Source organism: Aureococcus anophagefferens (genome assembly GCF_000186865.1).
Source record: "Aureococcus anophagefferens unplaced genomic scaffold AURANscaffold_10, whole genome shotgun sequence".
Taxonomy (NCBI): Eukaryota; class Pelagophyceae; order Pelagomonadales; family Pelagomonadaceae; genus Aureococcus; species Aureococcus anophagefferens.
The window spans coordinates 161619-179354 of record NW_008705570.1 but is presented as its reverse complement, the minus strand read 5'-3'; the positions used below and the strand labels follow the sequence as shown (position 1 = coordinate 179354).

Here is a 17736-nt window from a genome sequence, read left to right as displayed (position 1 = left end):
CGCTCGCCGCGGACGCCGAGCGGAGCCGCCTCGACGACGGCAAGAAGCAGGCCCTCGAGTCGCTCGCGTCGGCCCACGCGGGCGCCCTCGCGGCCATCGCGTCGGACCACGAGGCCGCGCTCGAGCAGGCCGTCATGCGCGAGCGCCTCGCGGCGGCCGACGACGTCGCCAAGGCGCAGCGCGCGGGCGCCGAGGGCCTCGCGGCCCAGCTCGAGCTCCAGGCGGCCAAGTTCGACGGCGAGCTCGCGGACCGCGAGGCCGACTGGCGCCGCGACGCGGACGCGCGCGTCGCCGCGGCCGAGGCGTCGGCCGCGCGCGACCGCGACGCGCTCGAGCGCGACCTCGCGGAGCGGAGCGCCGAGGCCGCGCGGGGCGACGCGGCGGCGCGCGAGGTCGAGCGCCAGGCGGCGCTCCTCGAGGAGCGGTCCGCGCTCGAGGCCGCGCTCGAGGCCGCGCGCGCGCGCGACGTCGAGTCCGCGCGCGCGGCGCTCGACGCGGCGCTCGCCGACGCCGCGGACCGCGAGCGGCGCGCCGTCGGGTCCGCCGCCGCCGAGGCCGCCGAGGCCTGGGTGGCGGAGAAGGCCGCGCTCGCCGCGGCCGTCGACGACGAGAAGGCCGCGAGCCGCGCGGCGATGTCGACGCTCGAGTCGCAGATCGCCTACGGCAAGCAGTACCTCAAGCAGAAGGACATGCAGCTCAACGCGGCGACGGCCCAGATCAACAAGCTCGAGCGCGAGAAGAAGTTCCTCCAGGCGAGCCGCGACTCGCCGGGCGGCGGCGGCGACCGGTCGAACAAGACGCTCGAGGCCGCGTTCGAGAAGCTCCGCAAGGAGTACGAGGGCCTGAGCCGGACCCTCAACGGCAAGCTCGCCGAGGAGGCCGCGGCCGCGGGCCTCGCCGACCACGACCAGCTCCGGCTCTACGCGTCCAAGGTCCAGAGCCTCGAGGCGCGGCTCCAGGAGAAGACGATGGCCGCGGCCGTCTCCGAGCGCGACGCGCACGACGCCAAGTGCGCCGTCGACAAGCTCAAGGTCGAGCTCACGGACGCCAAGTTCGACATCACGCGCCTCGAGGCCTCCGTCGCGCGCGCGGAGCTCGGCCGGACGCCGTACGTCGCGTCCGCGCGCAAGCCCCGGTCGCCCGCGCCGCCGCCGTCGACGCCCGTCTCCGAGCACGGCTTCGCGCTCCACGACGACGAGGCCGCGGACCTCACCGTGACCCTCGACACCTACGTGCCGCCGCCCAAGATGGGGCCCACCGTCCAGGAGCAGCTCGCCGCGCTCCGCGCGGAGCGCGACGCGAACAACGCCGCGCTCGCCGCGCCGAGCCCCGAGCCGGCGAAGCGGCCCCTCACGCGCGCCCAGCGCGCCGCGGCCGCGGCGAGGAAGTCCCCCGCCGTCGCGCGGAAGGTCTCCTTCGCCGGCGTCGCGGCCAAGGAGAACCAGGCCGCCTGATGTGCGCCCCTGTGACCCCCCCCACCCCCCCACCCCGCCCCCCCCAAGAGTAAAGGAGCAGTAGCTCGCTCAAGGTCACCGCGTTACTAGCTCTCCGTCAGGCGGCGGACGTCGTCCACGGCCAGCTCCTTGCTGTCGCCCGCGAACTCGTTGTCGTCCGTGAGGAAGAGCATGCAGTGGCACTTCTTCTCTTCCCGCATGGGCACGCAGGGGCAGTTCCAATAGCCCTTCTTCACCTCCGCGGCCTTGTCCTCGTAGTGGCGGCACGGGCAGAGCGGCGCGCCGAGCGTCACCTTGTGCTCGGCGAGCCCGCGGATCACGAAGGCGGGCACCGAGGGCTCCGAGCAGTAGGAAGTGCCCGTGCGCTTGATGTACTGGTTGCTGAATTTCGTCATGCCGTTTAAGGCCTTGTCGTACTTGACCGGGTCGATGTCCGCCGTCGACGCCAGCCGCGTGTTGCCGTGCTTTCGAAAGTGAGCGGGCTGGAAGCTCGCGACGCCGGCGAGGCAGAGGAGGACGAGAGGTGGTGCGCGCATCGTTGCGTCGTTGCGTCTAAGAACAGGCCAAATTCTAGCTCAGCAGGCGCGTCTAATACAGGCCAATTTGCTCATCGACAACAGGCCGAAGAGCTGCAACGTTAACCTTTGTCGACATGCTTATGCGCGTCGCACCGCGCCTCAAAGCGAGTGCCCACAGTCAGGCGCTCTCAACTGCCTCTGGCTACGCTGGCTTCCGGCCCTCGTGGCCGCAAGCGGCGCCCTTTCGCAGGCGAGCACGCGGCTCTTGATCGTCTGATGAAGGAGGTGATTTGAAATTGGATTTTGCGGTACGCGATCCTCACGCTCGCAGGGCACACGTCGTCGGGCGGGACTCCCCCGGCGTCCACCGGGCCCCTCTTCGACGTTCCATTCGTTTTTCGTTTTTCGGGGCTGTATCGGCGTTTGTTTTGAATTGAGGTCGATGAAGACCCCCGGCCATTTCTAATTTGCCTCAAGTGTGCTCTCCCAAAATTGAGCAACCAACGTCGTGTCTCTCAAAATCCACCCGTCGTTGGCACGCCGTACGCCACGTCTACGCCATTGCATTGCAATATCGTTGCATCGCAATTGCTATCACATCCCAGCAGACCACCTCGTGCAAAAAAGTTCCACCGCAGAGCATGTCCGCCGCGAAAATGTGGGTGCGCGTCGAGAGCCGGAGCCGCGTGGGCCGCTACTACTGGAAGCGCACGGACGCGAGCGCGAGCCAGTGGTCGACGCCGCCGGCGCGCGAGCTGCTCGACGCGACCGCGAGCTGCAACGGCGCGCTCGCGGCCGCGCCGCGCGTGCTGCTCCGCGAGGCGTGCGGCTGGCTCGACCCGGCGTCGCTGGCGCGGCTCGCCGCCACGCACCGCGGCGGCTTCGCGGTCGCCGCCGCGCCGGACCTCTGGGCGCCCAAGCTCGCGGGACCCTGCGCCGGCGACCCGCTGCTCGCCTTCGGCGCGCCGGCGAACCGCTCGGACGTCGCGGCGACGATGCGCTGCGACGCCGCGGGCCGCGAGCTCTTCGCCATTCGCCGCGAGGCCCAGCTCGACGAGGCGGCCGACGCCGCGCGGGGCTCGGGCGCCCGGCCGCAGAAGCCCGCGCCCGCGCGCGCGGCGCTCGACAAGCTCTGCCGCGACCCGTGCGTCCGCGACCTCGTCGCCGGCGGCCTGCTGTCCGTCGACGACCTGCGCCAGTGCGCCATGCGCTTCGCGGCGCGCTGCGCCCGCGGCGCGAGCCCGAAGCCCCTGAGCCCCAACAGCGCGAAGAAGCACTCGTCCGTGCTCCGCCACGTCGTCCTCGAGGACGACTTTCTCTTCGACGCGCTCAAGAAGCGGTCCCCGCTCTTCGCGCCCTACCGCCGCAGCCACACGCTCGCGGCGCTCGACGCCCTGGGCCCGGAGCCGACGCGCCTCGGCGTCGCGACGCTCGAGGCCCACGCGGGCAAGGACGACGCCTTGGCGTTCGCGGTCTACAACGCGGAGCGCCTCAAGCGGTCCTGCGTCAAGTACGCGGGCGTGCGGTCGCCCGCGGCCATCCTCGGCGCCGTGCTGTCCCTGTCGGCGGCGCTCCGGGGCCGCGTCGCCGTCGGGCGCCTCGGCCTCGACGACGCGATCAAGATGCCGCGCGCCGACCGCGCGGGCCTCGAGGCCGCCATGACCAAGAAGCGCAAGGCCATGGCCCTCGCCGACACGACGCGCCTCCGGGGCCAGTTCCGGGGCAAGGCCCTCTGCTTCAACTAAGCCCGCACACGAATCCCCGAGGTCCGCGGGGCGGGGTGGGAGTACTCGGGGTCGAGATTGGGACTTAGATTGGGCGAAGGAGCTCAAGTAGGAGCTCGAGCTCGAGCGGCCGCAGATTGTTGTCAATGTTGACGGAAACATCATGGTCGGAAACGACTGCCCAAGTCGGGGCGGCATGCGGCGGCCGCTGATGCCAAGGTAAGAGATGGAGGGCATGGCGCCCCCGGACGTCGAGGGCATGATCTTCCAGGACGGGGCCTACTTCGTGCCCGTCGAGGGCGGCTACGCGCGGCTGCCGTCGCCCCTGGACCAGCTCGTGACGCCGACGACGCCGGACCTCGAGAGCAGCGTCGCGGGCCTCGGGGCGAAGACGCAGGAATTCCTCGCCGCCGGCGACAAGGAGCGCGCCCGGGAGTCGCTGCGCACGGCGCGGCGCCTCGTCCACGGCAACGAGGCCATCTCGGAGCGCGCGCGCGGGCAACTGACGGCGGCGATCGACAACAGCCAGGCGGTCTACGCGATGGCCTGCGGCCACCCGCACACGGCGCTGCGCTACCTCGAGCGGGCCCTGGCGTTGAACCTGCACGACGGCAACGACGGCTCCCTCGCGACGACGTGCATGAATCTGACCGCGGTGCTGAGCCACCTCCGGCACCACGACCGCGCGCTCAAGCTCGCGGAGGCGGCGATCCTCCTCACGGCCGAGGAGACGGACCCGGCGCGCTGCGCCGCGGCCTACTTCAACCTGGCCGTGCAGCAGGAGGTCATGGCGCGCGGCGCGCGCGGGCCCGGCCTCCGCAAGAAGGCGCTGGAGTCGTACGCGACGGCGCGCGCGCTCGGCGGGCCCGACGGCCCCGGCGCGCTGCGCGAGGCCCGGCGCGTCGCCGCGCTGGCCATCGACGCCCTCAAAGCGACGGACGCGGCCGAGGCCGCCAAGGTCGTCCGCGCGCGGCTGCGGGCCGCGACGCGGCCGTGCGGTGTGAACACCGTGCCGCCCGAGGCGGAGATCGACTCGAACCTGCCGCGCGTCAAGCTCTTCGAGGCCGCCTTCGAAGAGTGCCGCCCGGGCCGCAAGAGCGGCCGGTCGCCGCCGAAGCCGTCGCCGCCGAAGGCGCCCGTCGTGCTCTTCGACAAGAACACGCTCTACCCGACGCGGCCCGACGCGGCGACGCCGCCCAAGCCCGGCGCGCCGGCGCGGCCCCGGAGCCGCACGGGCGGCGCGTCGCCGCGGTCCCGCGGGCTCCGCGCGCCCGAGCCCGACGGCGGCGGCGGCGGCGGCGCCGGCGACGCGGAGCCCGACGCCGCGGCGACGGAGCAGGCGGCGACGGAGCAGGACGCCTACCTCCGCGGCCTCGAGACGGAGCTCAACTCCTACACGGCCGTGCCCCTCCAGGACCTCCAGCTCCAGGACGACCGCGACTTCGTCATGGTCGACCAGCAATAGGGGGACGCGCCGTACTAATTTAGGCCGCTTCTTGTAGCGCGGCGGCGACGCCGCCGCCGCCGCCGTCGCGGGTCCTCGGCGCCGCGCTTGCGACGCGATCGTCACAACAACAAAAATTTAGTATCCGTAGTGCGTGCAGAGCGTGTTGAAGACGGGCGTGCCGTAGGTCTCGGCCCAGCCCTCCCATCGCGCGTCGGCCGCGGCGAGGTTGGCCGACTTGTTGGCGAGGAACGCCTCCATGGGCTCGTGGCCGCGGAAGGAGAGGAGGCGGCCGTCGACGTAGACCCAGACGTTCGGGTTCACGTCGGCCTCCATGTCGCCCGGCGTCCACCAGTCCTCGCAGCACATGCCGTAGCCGCAGAAGCCGCCGTAGGCCGGCGCGTAGCGCGCCGGGTCCGCGGCGAAGGCCGCCTGGTGGTCCGCGGTGGCGAAGCGGAACGCGAAGCCGGCGTAGGTTTCGGTGTACTCCTCGAGCCCCAGCGTGCAGTTCGGCGCCGCGCGGCCGTCGCTGCTCGCGTTCGCGAGGCCCGCGTACGCGATGACGTCGCAGCCGCCCATGACGGCGCCCTCGCTCCGGCTGATGCAGGGGTTCGACGCGTCCGCGGCCTTGGCCGGCGCGGCGCCGCCGCCCAGGCCGGCGAGGGAGTGGACGGATCCCGTCCACAGGAGCGTCGTGGAGTTGCGCGCTCGTCGTCGGAGGACCGTCGCGGCCACGGCGCAGAGCACCGCGACGGCGACGGCCGCGAAGGCGCGGCGCGGGGCAGCCGCGGCCATACTCCAAAATCTATTGTGACAATTAACCTTCGTTTTTTATGTGAGGCTGGAGCTGAAGCGCGCTGGAAGACTCCGCCCAGCGTATGCCCGGCATTCTCTAATTCTTTGCCATCACTCCAATGAGTATCGCCTGTAGTCGCAGTACGGTCGAGGGTCCGACTGATAAGTTGCTTCGGGTCCAGGAGGAAGTGCTCGCCGAGCTGCGGAAGAGACCGACTGGGACCACCGGCTCCGAGTCGGCGGGCCTCCGGGCGGCGGCGGTTGACCAACGCTTCGTCGACTTAGCTGCGCAAGTGCAGGAACTGGTCCGACTCCAAAAGGAAGCGGTCCTCGACCGCAACCTCGACGAGCAGCGCCGGCAGGAGCGCGAGCGGCAGAGGTCGCCGGACAGCGTGCGTACGCTCACGGCCAAAGTCGACGACATGGCGAGGGTCCAAGAGCAAATGCTCGACGAACAGCAGCAGCACCGACACGTGGTGGCTTCGGCGGCAGACAACGGCCTCGCGCAACTGGCACGGTTTGAGGAGCTCGTGCGGCTGCAGCAAGGATTTTCGGAGGAGCGAGCCGAGCACGACGCGCGGCTGACACAACTCGAAGCACAGCTCAAGGCCACGACAGACCAAACCACCAAGATCGTCGACCTGCTCACGAGCATCGACCGCCGCATGGCCGACTTGGCCAACTCGGACCAACTCCACCGCTCTCCGGGGTGTGCGGAGACGTGTCCGATGTCCTGATCTTCCAATGTCCGCAACAAAAAAACGGGGTTGGGGAACAGTACACGGCGGAGCCCTACATGAGGGGGTCGTCCTTCCAGGCGGCGTCCTTGATGTCGCCGGCGAGGCTCGTGACGGCGAGGATGGCCCCCGCGCTCGCGCGGCGCGCGGCCTTCCAGCCCGCGGCGGCGCCGGCCTTGATCTTGGCCTTCTTGACCTCGATGGCGTCGACGACGTCGTCGCCGAAGGCGTCCGGGTCGAGGCCGGTCTCGACGCGCTCCTTGGACCGCCGCGCGGCGCGGATGCGCTTCTCGCGCTTGTCCGAGCCCTCGTTGGCGAGCGCGAAGAGGTCCGTCTCGGCCTGCTTCGCGGCGTTCTCTTGCTCCTCTTTTGTGCGCGCGAACTTCTCGAGCATGTCGCTGCTCCGGCGCATGGGCGCGGCGGCGGGCGCCGGGGCCGGGGCCGCCGCGGCCGCCGCGGCGGCGCCGCCCTCGCCGCCGGCCGCGGCGTACGTCTCCTCGGGCGGCGGCGCCGCGAGGCCGAGCGCCTCCTTGAGGCCCTGGAACGAGAGCCGGCGCCCCCGGCGGCGCGGCGCGTCCTTGCTCAGCTCGCAGGCCTCGCAGGTGTCCGCCGCCGGGTCGTTGTCGTCGTAGGCGCAGCGCTGGCAGCGCCACTTGGGCAGCGCCGGCAGGGCCTCCGCGGGCGCCGGCGGCCTCTCGCCGAGCGACCCGAGGCTCCGCCCGCCGACGGACCGCCGCCGGCCGCCGCCGACGGAGCCGCGCCGGCCGCCGACGGCGCCGTCGAAGGACCGCCGGCGCGTCGCGTTGGGCCGCGGCTCCGCCGGCGCCGGCGCGGCGTCGCCGCCGGCGCCGTCCGCCTCGAGCCACCTGAGCTTGAACTTGACGCAGCCGTTGCCGTGCTTGCGCCGCGCCGTCGCGTGGGCGATGTCGCGCCGGAGGAGCTCGTTCGCCCGGGCGTTGGCCGTCACGAGGGGCTCCTCGACGTTCCCGACGAGCTCGTCGGACCCGATCATGTCGTAGTCGTAGATCGTGAGCGCCACTCTGTCGACGAGGGGCGGCACGGAGAAGACGAGGCGCTCGTTGAAGACGGGGTTGTAGCTCCGGATGACCGTCTTCGACTTGCGCGTCTCGTCGCCCACGGCGACGACGACGTACGCGTCGCACTTGCCGAGCAGCATGTCCATCTTCGGCAGACCGCGGCAGCCCACGAGCAGCACCTCGAGCTTCGGGTCCTCCCGCGGCTTCTCGTCCCGCGACGCGCGGGACGCGCGCCGCTTCGCCTTGCGCGCCTCGCCGATCTCGCGCTTCCCCGCCTCGACGTTGGCCTTCTCGACGATGCGCGCGCGCTCGACGCGCATGGCCACGGACCGCCGCATGGACTCCTCCATGCTCGGCGCGCCGCGGGCCGGCGCGCTCGCCTGGCCCGAGATCCAGTCCTCGTGGTTCGGCCGGCCCCCGTCCATCGTCGCGTGGCCGCTTAGAATGCACGCATCGACAAAGCACGGAACAGCGGACAATTTGGGGCTGCTCAACTTGAACTTGAAGTGAAGTTTTTTTTTATCTGGGGCCGCGGGGCAGCTCCTCGGGAGAGCGTTTGCCGAACGGGCAGCTCTGCGGCGCCGGTCTTCGTCGTTTACACGGCAGCGTTTCGTCAATCCTTTGTGCGAGGGCGGTTGGAGCGACATCAGTGCGGTAAACCACAGCGTCGAGATCCGATGGCGTCGGCCGCGCCGTTGGAGTCGACGGGCATGCGCCGCCGGAGCCGTCCAGCCGCGGACTTGCACGCCGCGGCGAAGCAAATGCAAAAGGAGGCGGCGCCGCCGGCGCCGCCGCCGCCGCCGGCGCCGCCGACGTCGCCGACGACGCCCGTCGGGCCGCCGACGTACGTCGAATACGTCGACGTCGCGCCCGACCCGCTCGACCAGGTCTGCCAGCTCATCGAGCGGCGGCCGTCGACCCTCGCCGTCGTCGTCGCGCTACCGACGTCGCTCATCTACCTCGCGATCTGGTCCATCATGCCCGCGCACTGGCACCGGCGGCATCCGACGCTGAGCCGGCGCGGGCCGAGCGCGTGCCTCGCCGTCGTCCTGCTCTGCGTCTACTGGCTCGTCGGCGAGATCAGCGACCCCGTCCAGCTCTGCTGCCGGCGCGTCGCCGTCGCCCGGCGGCGGCCGCCGCCGGCCGAGGACCGCGCCGCGCTCCTCGCGGCCGCGTAGGTAAGCGTAGACGAACCCCTTAGCGGCCCTACTTCGCGGCGACCTCCGCCTTGGCGTCGATGGCGGCGATGAGCTGGGGCCAGGGGGGCTTGCCGACGTTGCGGCTCGCCACGGTGCCGTCGCGCCTCAGCGCGACGACGACGCCCGCGGACGTGTCCGCGCCCTGGTCCGCGGCCGTCGCGAGCTCGTCCTCGAGGTAGGACCGCCAGGCCGCGGCGTCGTCGGCGTTGGGCAGCGCGACGAAGGGCGCCTCGTCGACCGTGAGGGCGTTCGTCGCCGGCGCGGCGCCGGCGCCGTCGTCCAAGCGCACGGGCACGACGACGCACTCCGCGCGCGCGAACGCGTTGCGCTGGATGAGCGCGTCGAGGAGCGCGTCGTCGACGGCGGCGCGGGGCCCGCCGAGCACGACGACGGCCTGGCCCGCGTCGCGCTGGAGCGTCCGCACCGCCGCGGACCGCTTCAGGTCGCCGAGGCCGACGTCGACGCGGAGCTTCGCGACCGCGTCCCGGCGGGCCTCGGCGACGTCGTCGGCCAGCGGCGCCGTCTCGTCGGCCACCGTGATGTCCGCGGCCTCGCCGTTGTCGACCGAGTTGCCGTAGAGGCACGCGGCGACGACGCCCGCGTCGACGAGCACGTTCACGCCGCACTGCGACAGGGGCAGCGCGTCGGGCTGGCCCGCGACGCTCGCCGCCGTCTGCGCGAGCGCCGTGATGCCGCCCACGGTCGCGCTGAGGCCGAAGGCGCCGTAGAAGAAGGTGCGCACCGTGCGCCAGGGCGTCTGCGCCTCCTGGAGCAGCTTGCTCTTCTGCGCGGCGGAGATGGACTTGCCGGGCTTCGGGGGGATGGGCACCTCGGGCTCGGCGCGGAGGACGACGTGCGCTTTTCGTGCGGCGGGTGCCACGAAGGCGTTCAGCGGTACCAGCGCGCACAGCAGAGCAAGCGCCACGCGAGCCATCATGCTTGAGTTTGCCCAGCTCCGCCGCGGCTAAAATTGCCGCAAGGACTGACCTCCTCAATCAGGCGGCACGAGCCAAGGACCGAGGAGGTGCTTGGCTGCGCATCTCGTCAATTCTTCGTCGGATATGGCCGCACTCTGGCGCGCCACGCGGCGCGGGTCGACCCTCGGGTCGCACGAAATAAACCTCAAAAACGCCGCCAACGGCCGCACGGCGCGCCGCGGGCTCCAGACGCAGCACTGGGGCGCGGTCCTGGGCACGCGGACGACGATGCCCGGCGCGTGTAGCCCCTGCCACGGCGCGGCGGTCTGCGCGTCGCCGCTGCTGCCGAACCTCTACGGCGGCCTCGGCGACGAGTCGCTGCCGCGCTGCGCGGCCTTCTCGCGGCGCCTCTTCTTCCGGAGCCGCCTCGCCGCGAGCAACGCGCCCGTCGTCGCGAACCGGTCCCGCGCGCACCCCGAGGCCGTCGTCGACGGGCGCCTGGCCGCGTCCCTCGTCGACGCCATGCTCGGCCGCGACGCGCGCGTCGAGCAGGCGCTCCTGGAGGACTGGCGGCGCAAGGCGCGGTGCGCGCCGCAACAGGCGGAGCGGGCCTACCGCGGCGCGCTCGACGCGCTCGACGAGTCGCGGGGCTTCTGGGCGGGCGCGCCGGGCAAGACGCCACCTTTGGCCGTCGGGTTGGTCTTGGCGCGCGTCTGGCTCGCGGCGGCGGACAAGCGGGGCGTCTTCGACTTCGCGGAGGCGGCCCGGAACGCGCGCCCCGGCGAGTTCGACGACGACGCGCTGCCGCGCGTCGACGACGTGCCTCGCTGGTGGACGGGGTTACAGTTCGACGCCGCGCAGCACGGCGCGCTGCTGGACCTGCCGGCGTCGGCGTTCGCGCGCGCGGACGCGACGCGGCTCCGGTCCGAGGCCGCCGCGGCCGCGTGCCTGCGGTACCGCTGGCAGGGCGTGTCGACGGCCGACGCGCGGCGGTCCCAGCGCGTCGCGCCGCCGCCGCTGCCCGCGCCGGCGTCCCTCGCGTGCTCCGGCGCGGCGCCGGGCTCGCCGCCGCGGCCCGACGCGGTGGAGCGGGCCCTGCGCGAGGTCGTCGGCGCGCTCTGCTGGGACGGCCGCCGCTTCTCGCCGGACTGGGCGCCGGCGCTGGCCTCCGCGCCCGCCCGCGTGCGCGACTGGTTCGAGGACTACAACGACGTCGCCGTGTCGCGGGATCTCGCGAACCAGGACTGGTTCGACCTCTGCAGCTCTTTGGGAGGCAACGTGCAGTACTGCGTGGTCTACGACTCGGACGTCGAGTACCAGCTCCGGAGCACGCGGTCCAACTTCATGGCGGCGCTGGCGCGCGCGCTGGGGTTGGAGTCGCCCGCGTCGCTGCACTCCGACCCGGCCGTCGTCGCGCCGCGCGGCGGCGGGCCGCGGCTCGACCTGGAACTCGCGGGCAACGAGCGCGTGACCGCGCGCGTGCTCGGGCCCAACGGCGGCGTCCGGTGCCAGGTCGAGGTGCGGCCGCGCCGCGCGGTCGTCGAGCGGAGCCTGTGCCGCACGGTAGACGACTTCGCGGAGGCCGCGCGCGTGCCGCCGTGGGCGAAGCGGCTCGAGCTCGTGTCGAACCGCGACGCGGACGTCGTCGCGGACGCGTGGACGAAAGCCGACGCGCCGGGCGCCTGGCCCTTGCTGCTCGCGTGCTCGCCGCAGAACGTGCTGAGCCGCTTCTGCGACCGCGAGTTCCGGGGGGTCTCGGACGACGCGACGCTCCTGGACGGGTTGCTGCTGGGCGCGACGCCGCCGGGCCGCGCGGGCAGCCTCGCGCGGGCCCGGGCGGCCGAGCGCGCCCTGGACCGCGGCGGGCGGGCCTGCGTGGCCGTCGTCGCGCGCCTGGCGCGCGACGAGGCCGCGGCGCACGGGAGGCAGCGCGCGCCGACGGACTGGCGCGACCGCGTCGCCGAGGCCGTCTTCAGTAGCCGCGCGCTCCGCCGGCCGGACACGAAGCAGGGCGCCGCCCGCCTCTTGGAGGGGCCCCTCGAGTTCCTCCACTCGAAGGACGCGGCGTCCATCGCCGCGCGCCACGACGACATCGGCTGGCTCCAGCGGCTAAAAGACGGCGGCCGCGCGGCCGCGCTCCTCGCGCGCGACGCGCGATCCAGCCTGTCGCCCCTGGCGCACGCCGCGCGGTCCGACGCGGCGAACGCGACGCGGTTCCTCCTCGACGTCGCCGCGGCGGCGGACCCGGCCGCGCGCGGCGACCCGCCGCCGGAGCCGTTGCTCTTCGCGTCCCAGGCCGGCGCGCTCAAGGCGGCCTACCTCCTGCTGCTGCGGGGCGCGGACGCGAACGCCGCCGACGACCGCGGCGTCGCGCCGCTCCACCTCGCCAAGTCCGTCGAGCTCGCGAATCTGCTGCTGCAGCACGGCGCGGACCCGAAGCGCCGGAACCGCAGGGGTCACACGCCCCTCGACGTCCTCCCGCCCCACATCGTCCGCTATCTCAAGTTCCCCCGCGCCGACAAGGCCGCGGCGGCCTAGTCGCCATGTTCATAACCGGCCCCGATCGTCGCAGCGCCATCTTTCGCCTCCCTTTAGTCCGGCAGCGGCCCGATGGGCCTCAGGGGTCGACGCGAGGACGGCGACGCGGAGCGGGGCGACGTACGCGGCGGAGTCGTTCGCGCCGACGCCCAGGAGGACGCCGTCGTCGTCGCGTTTGACGATGCTCGTGGCCATGGCGATGCGCGGGCAGGCGCTCCCGAGCAGCCGCGGCGTCGCGTCGCGCGACGGCAGGCAGAAGGGCTCGCCGAGGGCCGCTAGGGCGAAGGGGGGTGTTTTCGAGAACGCGTAGGCGAAGAGCACATACTGCGAGCCGCGCCCGCGGTAGTGGCCGACGCCGAGGAACGCGTCGGCCGTCTCGACGCAGCACGCGCCGCCGCGAGGTTCCGCGCGATGCAGGATACCGCGGTGCCAGACGCGGCGCAGCTGCGCGTCGCGCTCCGGCGAGTTGCGGTCGACGTCGCGGCGCGACGGCGGCGCGCCCGCGACGGCCGGCGGCGCGAAGGCGCGAGCCGCTCGTAGCGTGCCGTTCTCGAGCTCGAGGATTTCGCGCTTCACGACCGGGTAGGCCTCGGCGTAGAGCTTCCCCGCGCGCTCGAAGAGGTTCACGTTCTTGGCGCCGTCGCCGAGCCCCTCGAGGCGCGCGGGGGCGGAGAACGCGTAGCGGACGCCGTCTCGGAAGTCGACGGCCGCGACGACGGACGTCGCCGGCGGATCGAGCGACGCGGCGCCGGAGGGACACTCGAGGCGCGCGTCGCAGGCCCAGCGCGGTCCGGCCGCGATGCGCTCGAAGGCGACGGCGAAGATCACGTCGTTGCAGAGCACCGCGTCGCGCGGGCCGAGGCGGCAGTCGGCGAACGGCGGGAGCCCGGGGAGGGGCACCAGCGCCTCGGATCTCGGCACGATCGAGAGCCCGTCGTCGAGGAGCGCGAGCGCGAATAGGCCGTCGACGATGGTCGCCGGCCTCGCCGCCCGCGCGGCGTCGCAGCCGTGCAGGTTCGTCACCCGAGCGAGGTATAGATAGCCGCCGCCGTCGACGCGTCGGACGGACGGATTGTAGCTGTAGAGCGACCGGTCCGCGGGCGCGAGGCCCAGGTCGCCGCGGAGGCGCACCTGTTTCAGGCACGCGAGCTCGATGGGGTTCGTGAGCGTCGCGTTGAGGGCAAAGTCATGATGATGATCCGGGGCCTTGGCATGGGCGATGTGCAGCAGGAGCACGGCGGCTGCTGCCCGCATGGTCGTTCATACAAGTTGCAGCCATGCCGTCATCGTCGAACCGCAGCCATAAATGATGCGAGCGCTAGCGCATCTCTCGCATCATGCTCGAGCCATCGAGAAGCCGCACGCATCGATGCACTGCGGCAGCATCTCTCAAACGGCAGCAACAAGTTCTTTACCTCGCGAGCTCGCCAGCGACCACGATGGCCGCATCAAGCCAGCAAATGCGCCGCCTCACCAACACGTTGCGCCGCTTCTCGTCGCGCCGCGGCGCCGCGGACGCCGACGCCGTGCGCGAGTACGGCGCCGGCCGGCAGCGGGGCCCGCCGCGCCGCGGCCCGCCCGGCCGCGACGGCCGCGGCCCCCGCACGACGGGCCTCGAGGCGAAGCCCGGCGCCGTCGTCTGGGACGCCACGGTGACGGACCCGCGCCCGCTGAACTTTGGCTTCGTGCGCGACGACACGAAGAACGCCATCCACGCGGCCCACGCCGCGGACCCCGAGACGTGGACGGTCGAAGCCTTGGCCGCGAAGGAGAAGCTGCCCGAGGACCGCGTCAAGGCCATCCTCGTGCTCAAGGACCTCGAGGCCGACGCGCGCGCGACCGGCGAGCCGCTCATCGGCGAGGGCCTCCAGGCCGAGTTCGAGGAGAAGGCCGCGAATTTCCTCAAGCAGCTCTCCGCCAAGTACAAGGTCCCCGTGAAGAACTGCGGCGACCGCCGCGACGACGCGGGCGTCATCCTGGCGACGGCGACGCGCTACGAGCTCATCGAGGACGGCGACGACGAGGCGGCGGTGCTGCGCCGCGCGAGCGAGCGCCTCGACGCGGCCAAGGCCGCCGCGGAAGCGCGCGACGCGGACATGCGCGCGGCGGCCAAGGCGCGCGCGGTCGCGCCCCGGGCCGCCGACGCCGCCGAGCGCGGCGCCTTCGCCTTCCGCGACCTCGACGCGCCGGACAAGCCCACGCGCATCGTCCAGCCGGGCCTCGGCGCCGCGGCCCGCGACGCGGACGCGGACGAGGAGACCCAGCGCTCCTGGACGAAGAAGCCGCCCTACTGGGACATCCACCGGCGCCAGCGCCAGGTCGGCGCGCCGTGAGGGCGCGCGTGGTTTAACTGGTGCTCGATTTCGAGACGTGCGGCGCGCGCGCGCGACTCGCCGCGAGGCCTCGCGCGTCGCGTGTCACGAGTCGCCGGCGCACTGCCGGCTAAGCTAAAGTTGACCGGTTCAAAGAGCAGCGAAGCCGTGAAGTTTTTACGTCACGGCATCGCCTCGCTCCGGGCTCGGACGCGCGATGCAGCGGTTCCAGGACTTGGCGCGGCGCTCGGTCTGTGGACCTTGCCGCGCCTCGGGCCCGGCTGCGAGTCGCTCGGGAAAGACCATCGGTCGAAGGCGAGCAACTTAGTTCGCGTCGGGACAGCCCGTGGATGACGAGAACGGCCATTAACGGTGGGGGGCGACCGACGAGGGGCCCAACTTAGTTCCAGGGGTCGAGCTGTGCGTTAGACTTCGAAGAGACACCCCCTGGAATGATGTTCCCGAGGGCACTGTCTCGGTCCTAACGCACCGAACGCCTCATGCATTGCGCGGTGAGCACCGTGTCGCCGGCGGCGCCGCGCGCCTCCCGGAGGCGGTCAGGTGATCTCGATCAAATCCGCTCGAGCCGAAGAGCTGCCGCGAGGGCATCTGATCGCCCTCATAACGAACGATTCCCGACGCTCTGTGACTCGAAGGGGAACGAAAATCGGGTCGGGGGAAGCTGCCCCGCCCCATTCCACCCCCTGGGGCTGCCCGTTTGCGTCGCCTCGCAATCGTCCGGATGTCGCGTCTTTTCATGTGCCTCACCCACATGTTTGCGGACCTCAAATCCACTGGGATCGTTGCACGTCGCTGCATATTCGAGGAGCGCGGGGTCCTCTAAGGTGGAGATTCCATCATCGGCCGCTGAAATGCTCGCACGATACACCGTCTCTTAGCTACGGATTACTGCATCATTGCTTCATAGATGTGCTTGTTCAACGACGGCTCATTCGCAGCCGTAGCCGGTGGTGGATCGCGGGCTTCTTGATCTCTTCTTGATCATCCTGATCTTGATCGAGAGCGCCGGCCTCTCCGTAATCGCCCGCGGCGACGCGAGTCTCTGCGACGCTGCGCAATGTGGCGGCTCGACAGGCCGACGCTGGGAGGTCGCACCGTGCAGGGGCGCGACTTTGAGATCAAGTGGATCCACGACGCCGCCGACGAGGGCCTCCTGGAAGCCTGGCTCAAGGAACGCGGGCAGAGCGTCGGCGATGGCAGTCGCGAGGCGCTGATTCGCGCGGCGCGGCACTGGCGCGGCCTCGGTGAGGAGGGCGACGACGCCTTCGAAGATAAAGGCGTCGTGCTGCCCGAGGCGCGGGCCTGGATCCAGGCCGTGGCGGCGAAGGAGGCCGCGGAGCGGGAGCGCGAGAAGGCGTCGACGGAGGCGCAGCTCGCGCGCCTCGAGCCCGTGGAGTTCGCGACGACGCGGTGCTGCGCCCGGACGTACGCGACGGGCGTCCCGCTGCTGCGGTGCGCGCGGTGCAAGCGGACGTTCTACGCGTCCAAGGAGCACCAGGAGGCGCACTGGCCGCTCCACAAGCGGAGCTGCCGCCACGTGGACGACGACGAGGCCGCGGGCATCGCCGCGCTGGGCATGGCCGCGTGCTTCAATGCCCTGGCGCGGTCGCTCCAGGCCGGCGGCGACGCGACGACCGCGCTGCTCATGGCGCGGCTCCGCGCGCTCTTCGACGCCGGCGCCGACGGCGACGGCAACGTCGAGATGCAGATCCACACGCTGGGGCGGGGCCTCATCTTCCACGCCGACGACGGCTTCTTCGACCGGCTCTGGGCCGCGCCGGGCATGGCCTCGCACCTCCTCTTCGACGACTGGCTCCTCAACGACATCGAGCGCAAGGAGCGGCGCTGGTTCCCGCTCGGCGTCCCCAGCGAGGACGCGCTCGAGGACATGGAGCCGGGGCCCGCCCGGGCCGCGGCGGAGACGCTCATCGCGCACGACGCGCAGACGCTCGGCGGCTTCGGCGGCTTCGGCGGCAGCAAGCCGAGCATGAAGTACTGCTACATCTACTTTAACGTCGTCGTCGCCTCGACCGTCCAGGGCCGGCAGTCCATGTCGAGCGCCCACGACGGCCGGGGCCGCATCCGGCGCGGCGAGGTCGGCAACGCCGCGATGGGCCGCGCGATGCAGCTCTGGGCCTGCCCCTACGTCCGCAAGTGCTGCGGCGACGCGCTCGCGCCGGCGCCGTCGCTCGCCTACACGCACGTCGCCGGCCTCGCCGCCGGCGTGCGCGCGGGCCTCCCCGGCTTCGATCCCTTCGAGGACGCCCCGGGCGTCGTCGACGCGGCGCTCGAGGAGGCGTCGCAGGGCGTCGCGTCGCAGCACGCGGTCGCGCTCCTCGAGAAGATGGTCGAGTGCGGCGGCTGCGTCTGGCGCGCGTGCGACGTCGCCGGCCGCGCGCGCGTCGCCGTGGCCCTGGCGTCCTACGCCATGGACAACAACCGCTACGACGACGAGGGCGGCGACGACGACGGCTACGGCTTCGGCTACGGCCGCACGGTCGTCAAGGGCTCCGTGCTCGCCGGCCTCTTCGCGTGCCTCTTCGAGACGGCGGGATGCCGCTACGAGGACAAGCACCGCGGCTGGCTCCGCGCCCAGATCCTGCGCGCCGCCGCGGACGACGAGGCCGCCGTCGGGCCCCTCGGGAAGAACGACCGGCCGCGCGGCTTCTTCCAGTGGCTCCGCATCAAGGACGCGCGCGCGGCGAAGCCGGCCACGGACGCGGCCGCCGGCGCGCTGCCCGACGACGTCGCGGCGGCGATCGGCGACTTCGCGGCGCCGGACACGCCCGTCGACTTCCTCCCGCGCCTCCAGGAATACGACGCGCTCAAGGAGGAGGACGACGACGACAAGCGCGCGGCGCTCCGGCACGCGCGCGGGCCGACGCGCGACGCGAAGTGGCAGGCGATGCTGGCGTCCTGGCGCAAATAGTAAGGCCTAGCTGCGAGGGAGTCGACTTGAAGTACGAACAGAGATTTTATTAGTGAGGCCTAGCTGCGAGGGACGACTTGAACCTCAGGTTGAAGTGCACGATCGGCGCTC

The 17736-nt window shown here is 72.3% G+C and overlaps 5 protein-coding genes across 5 annotated transcripts in view; 3 read left to right on the top strand and 2 right to left on the bottom strand.

Annotated features, from left to right (window-relative positions):
• The window catches only part of AURANDRAFT_64353 (hypothetical protein), a gene marked incomplete at both ends in the record, with an annotated part of 5294 nt that extends 3840 nt beyond the window's left edge, over positions 1–1454 (top strand). Inside the window, one exon of the mRNA XM_009039220.1 lies at positions 51–1454. Coding sequence (XP_009037468.1) covers positions 51–1454 — 1404 coding nt within the window. The remainder of the gene's footprint in view (positions 1–50) is intronic.
• Positions 1455–1540: 86 nt separating this feature from the next.
• AURANDRAFT_27097 (hypothetical protein) lies at positions 1541–1990 on the bottom strand (the record flags this gene model as incomplete). The annotated part of the gene is made up of 1 exon (XM_009038958.1): positions 1541–1990. One exon carries the CDS (start codon positions 1988–1990, stop codon positions 1541–1543), a length of 450 nt encoding a protein of 149 aa, XP_009037206.1.
• Positions 1991–2613: 623 nt separating this feature from the next.
• On the top strand, positions 2614–5161 carry AURANDRAFT_64352 (hypothetical protein; the record flags this gene model as incomplete). The annotated part of the gene is made up of 2 exons (XM_009039221.1): positions 2614–3561; positions 3968–5161. The coding sequence occupies 2 exons, from the start codon at positions 2614–2616 to the stop codon at positions 5159–5161; spliced, it is 2142 nt and encodes a 713-aa protein (XP_009037469.1).
• A 1566-nt stretch (positions 5162–6727) lies between these two features.
• Positions 6728–9842, bottom strand: AURANDRAFT_71677 (hypothetical protein; the record flags this gene model as incomplete). Its single annotated transcript, XM_009038957.1, has 2 exons — positions 6728–8147; positions 8920–9842. 2 exons carry the CDS (start codon positions 9840–9842, stop codon positions 6728–6730), a joined length of 2343 nt encoding a protein of 780 aa, XP_009037205.1.
• A 108-nt stretch (positions 9843–9950) lies between these two features.
• On the top strand, positions 9951–17638 carry AURANDRAFT_71676 (hypothetical protein; the record flags this gene model as incomplete). The annotated part of the gene is made up of 3 exons (XM_009039222.1): positions 9951–12329; positions 13817–14692; positions 15771–17638. The coding sequence occupies 3 exons, from the start codon at positions 9970–9972 to the stop codon at positions 17623–17625; spliced, it is 5091 nt and encodes a 1696-aa protein (XP_009037470.1).
• Between the last annotated feature and the right edge of the window lie 98 nt (positions 17639–17736).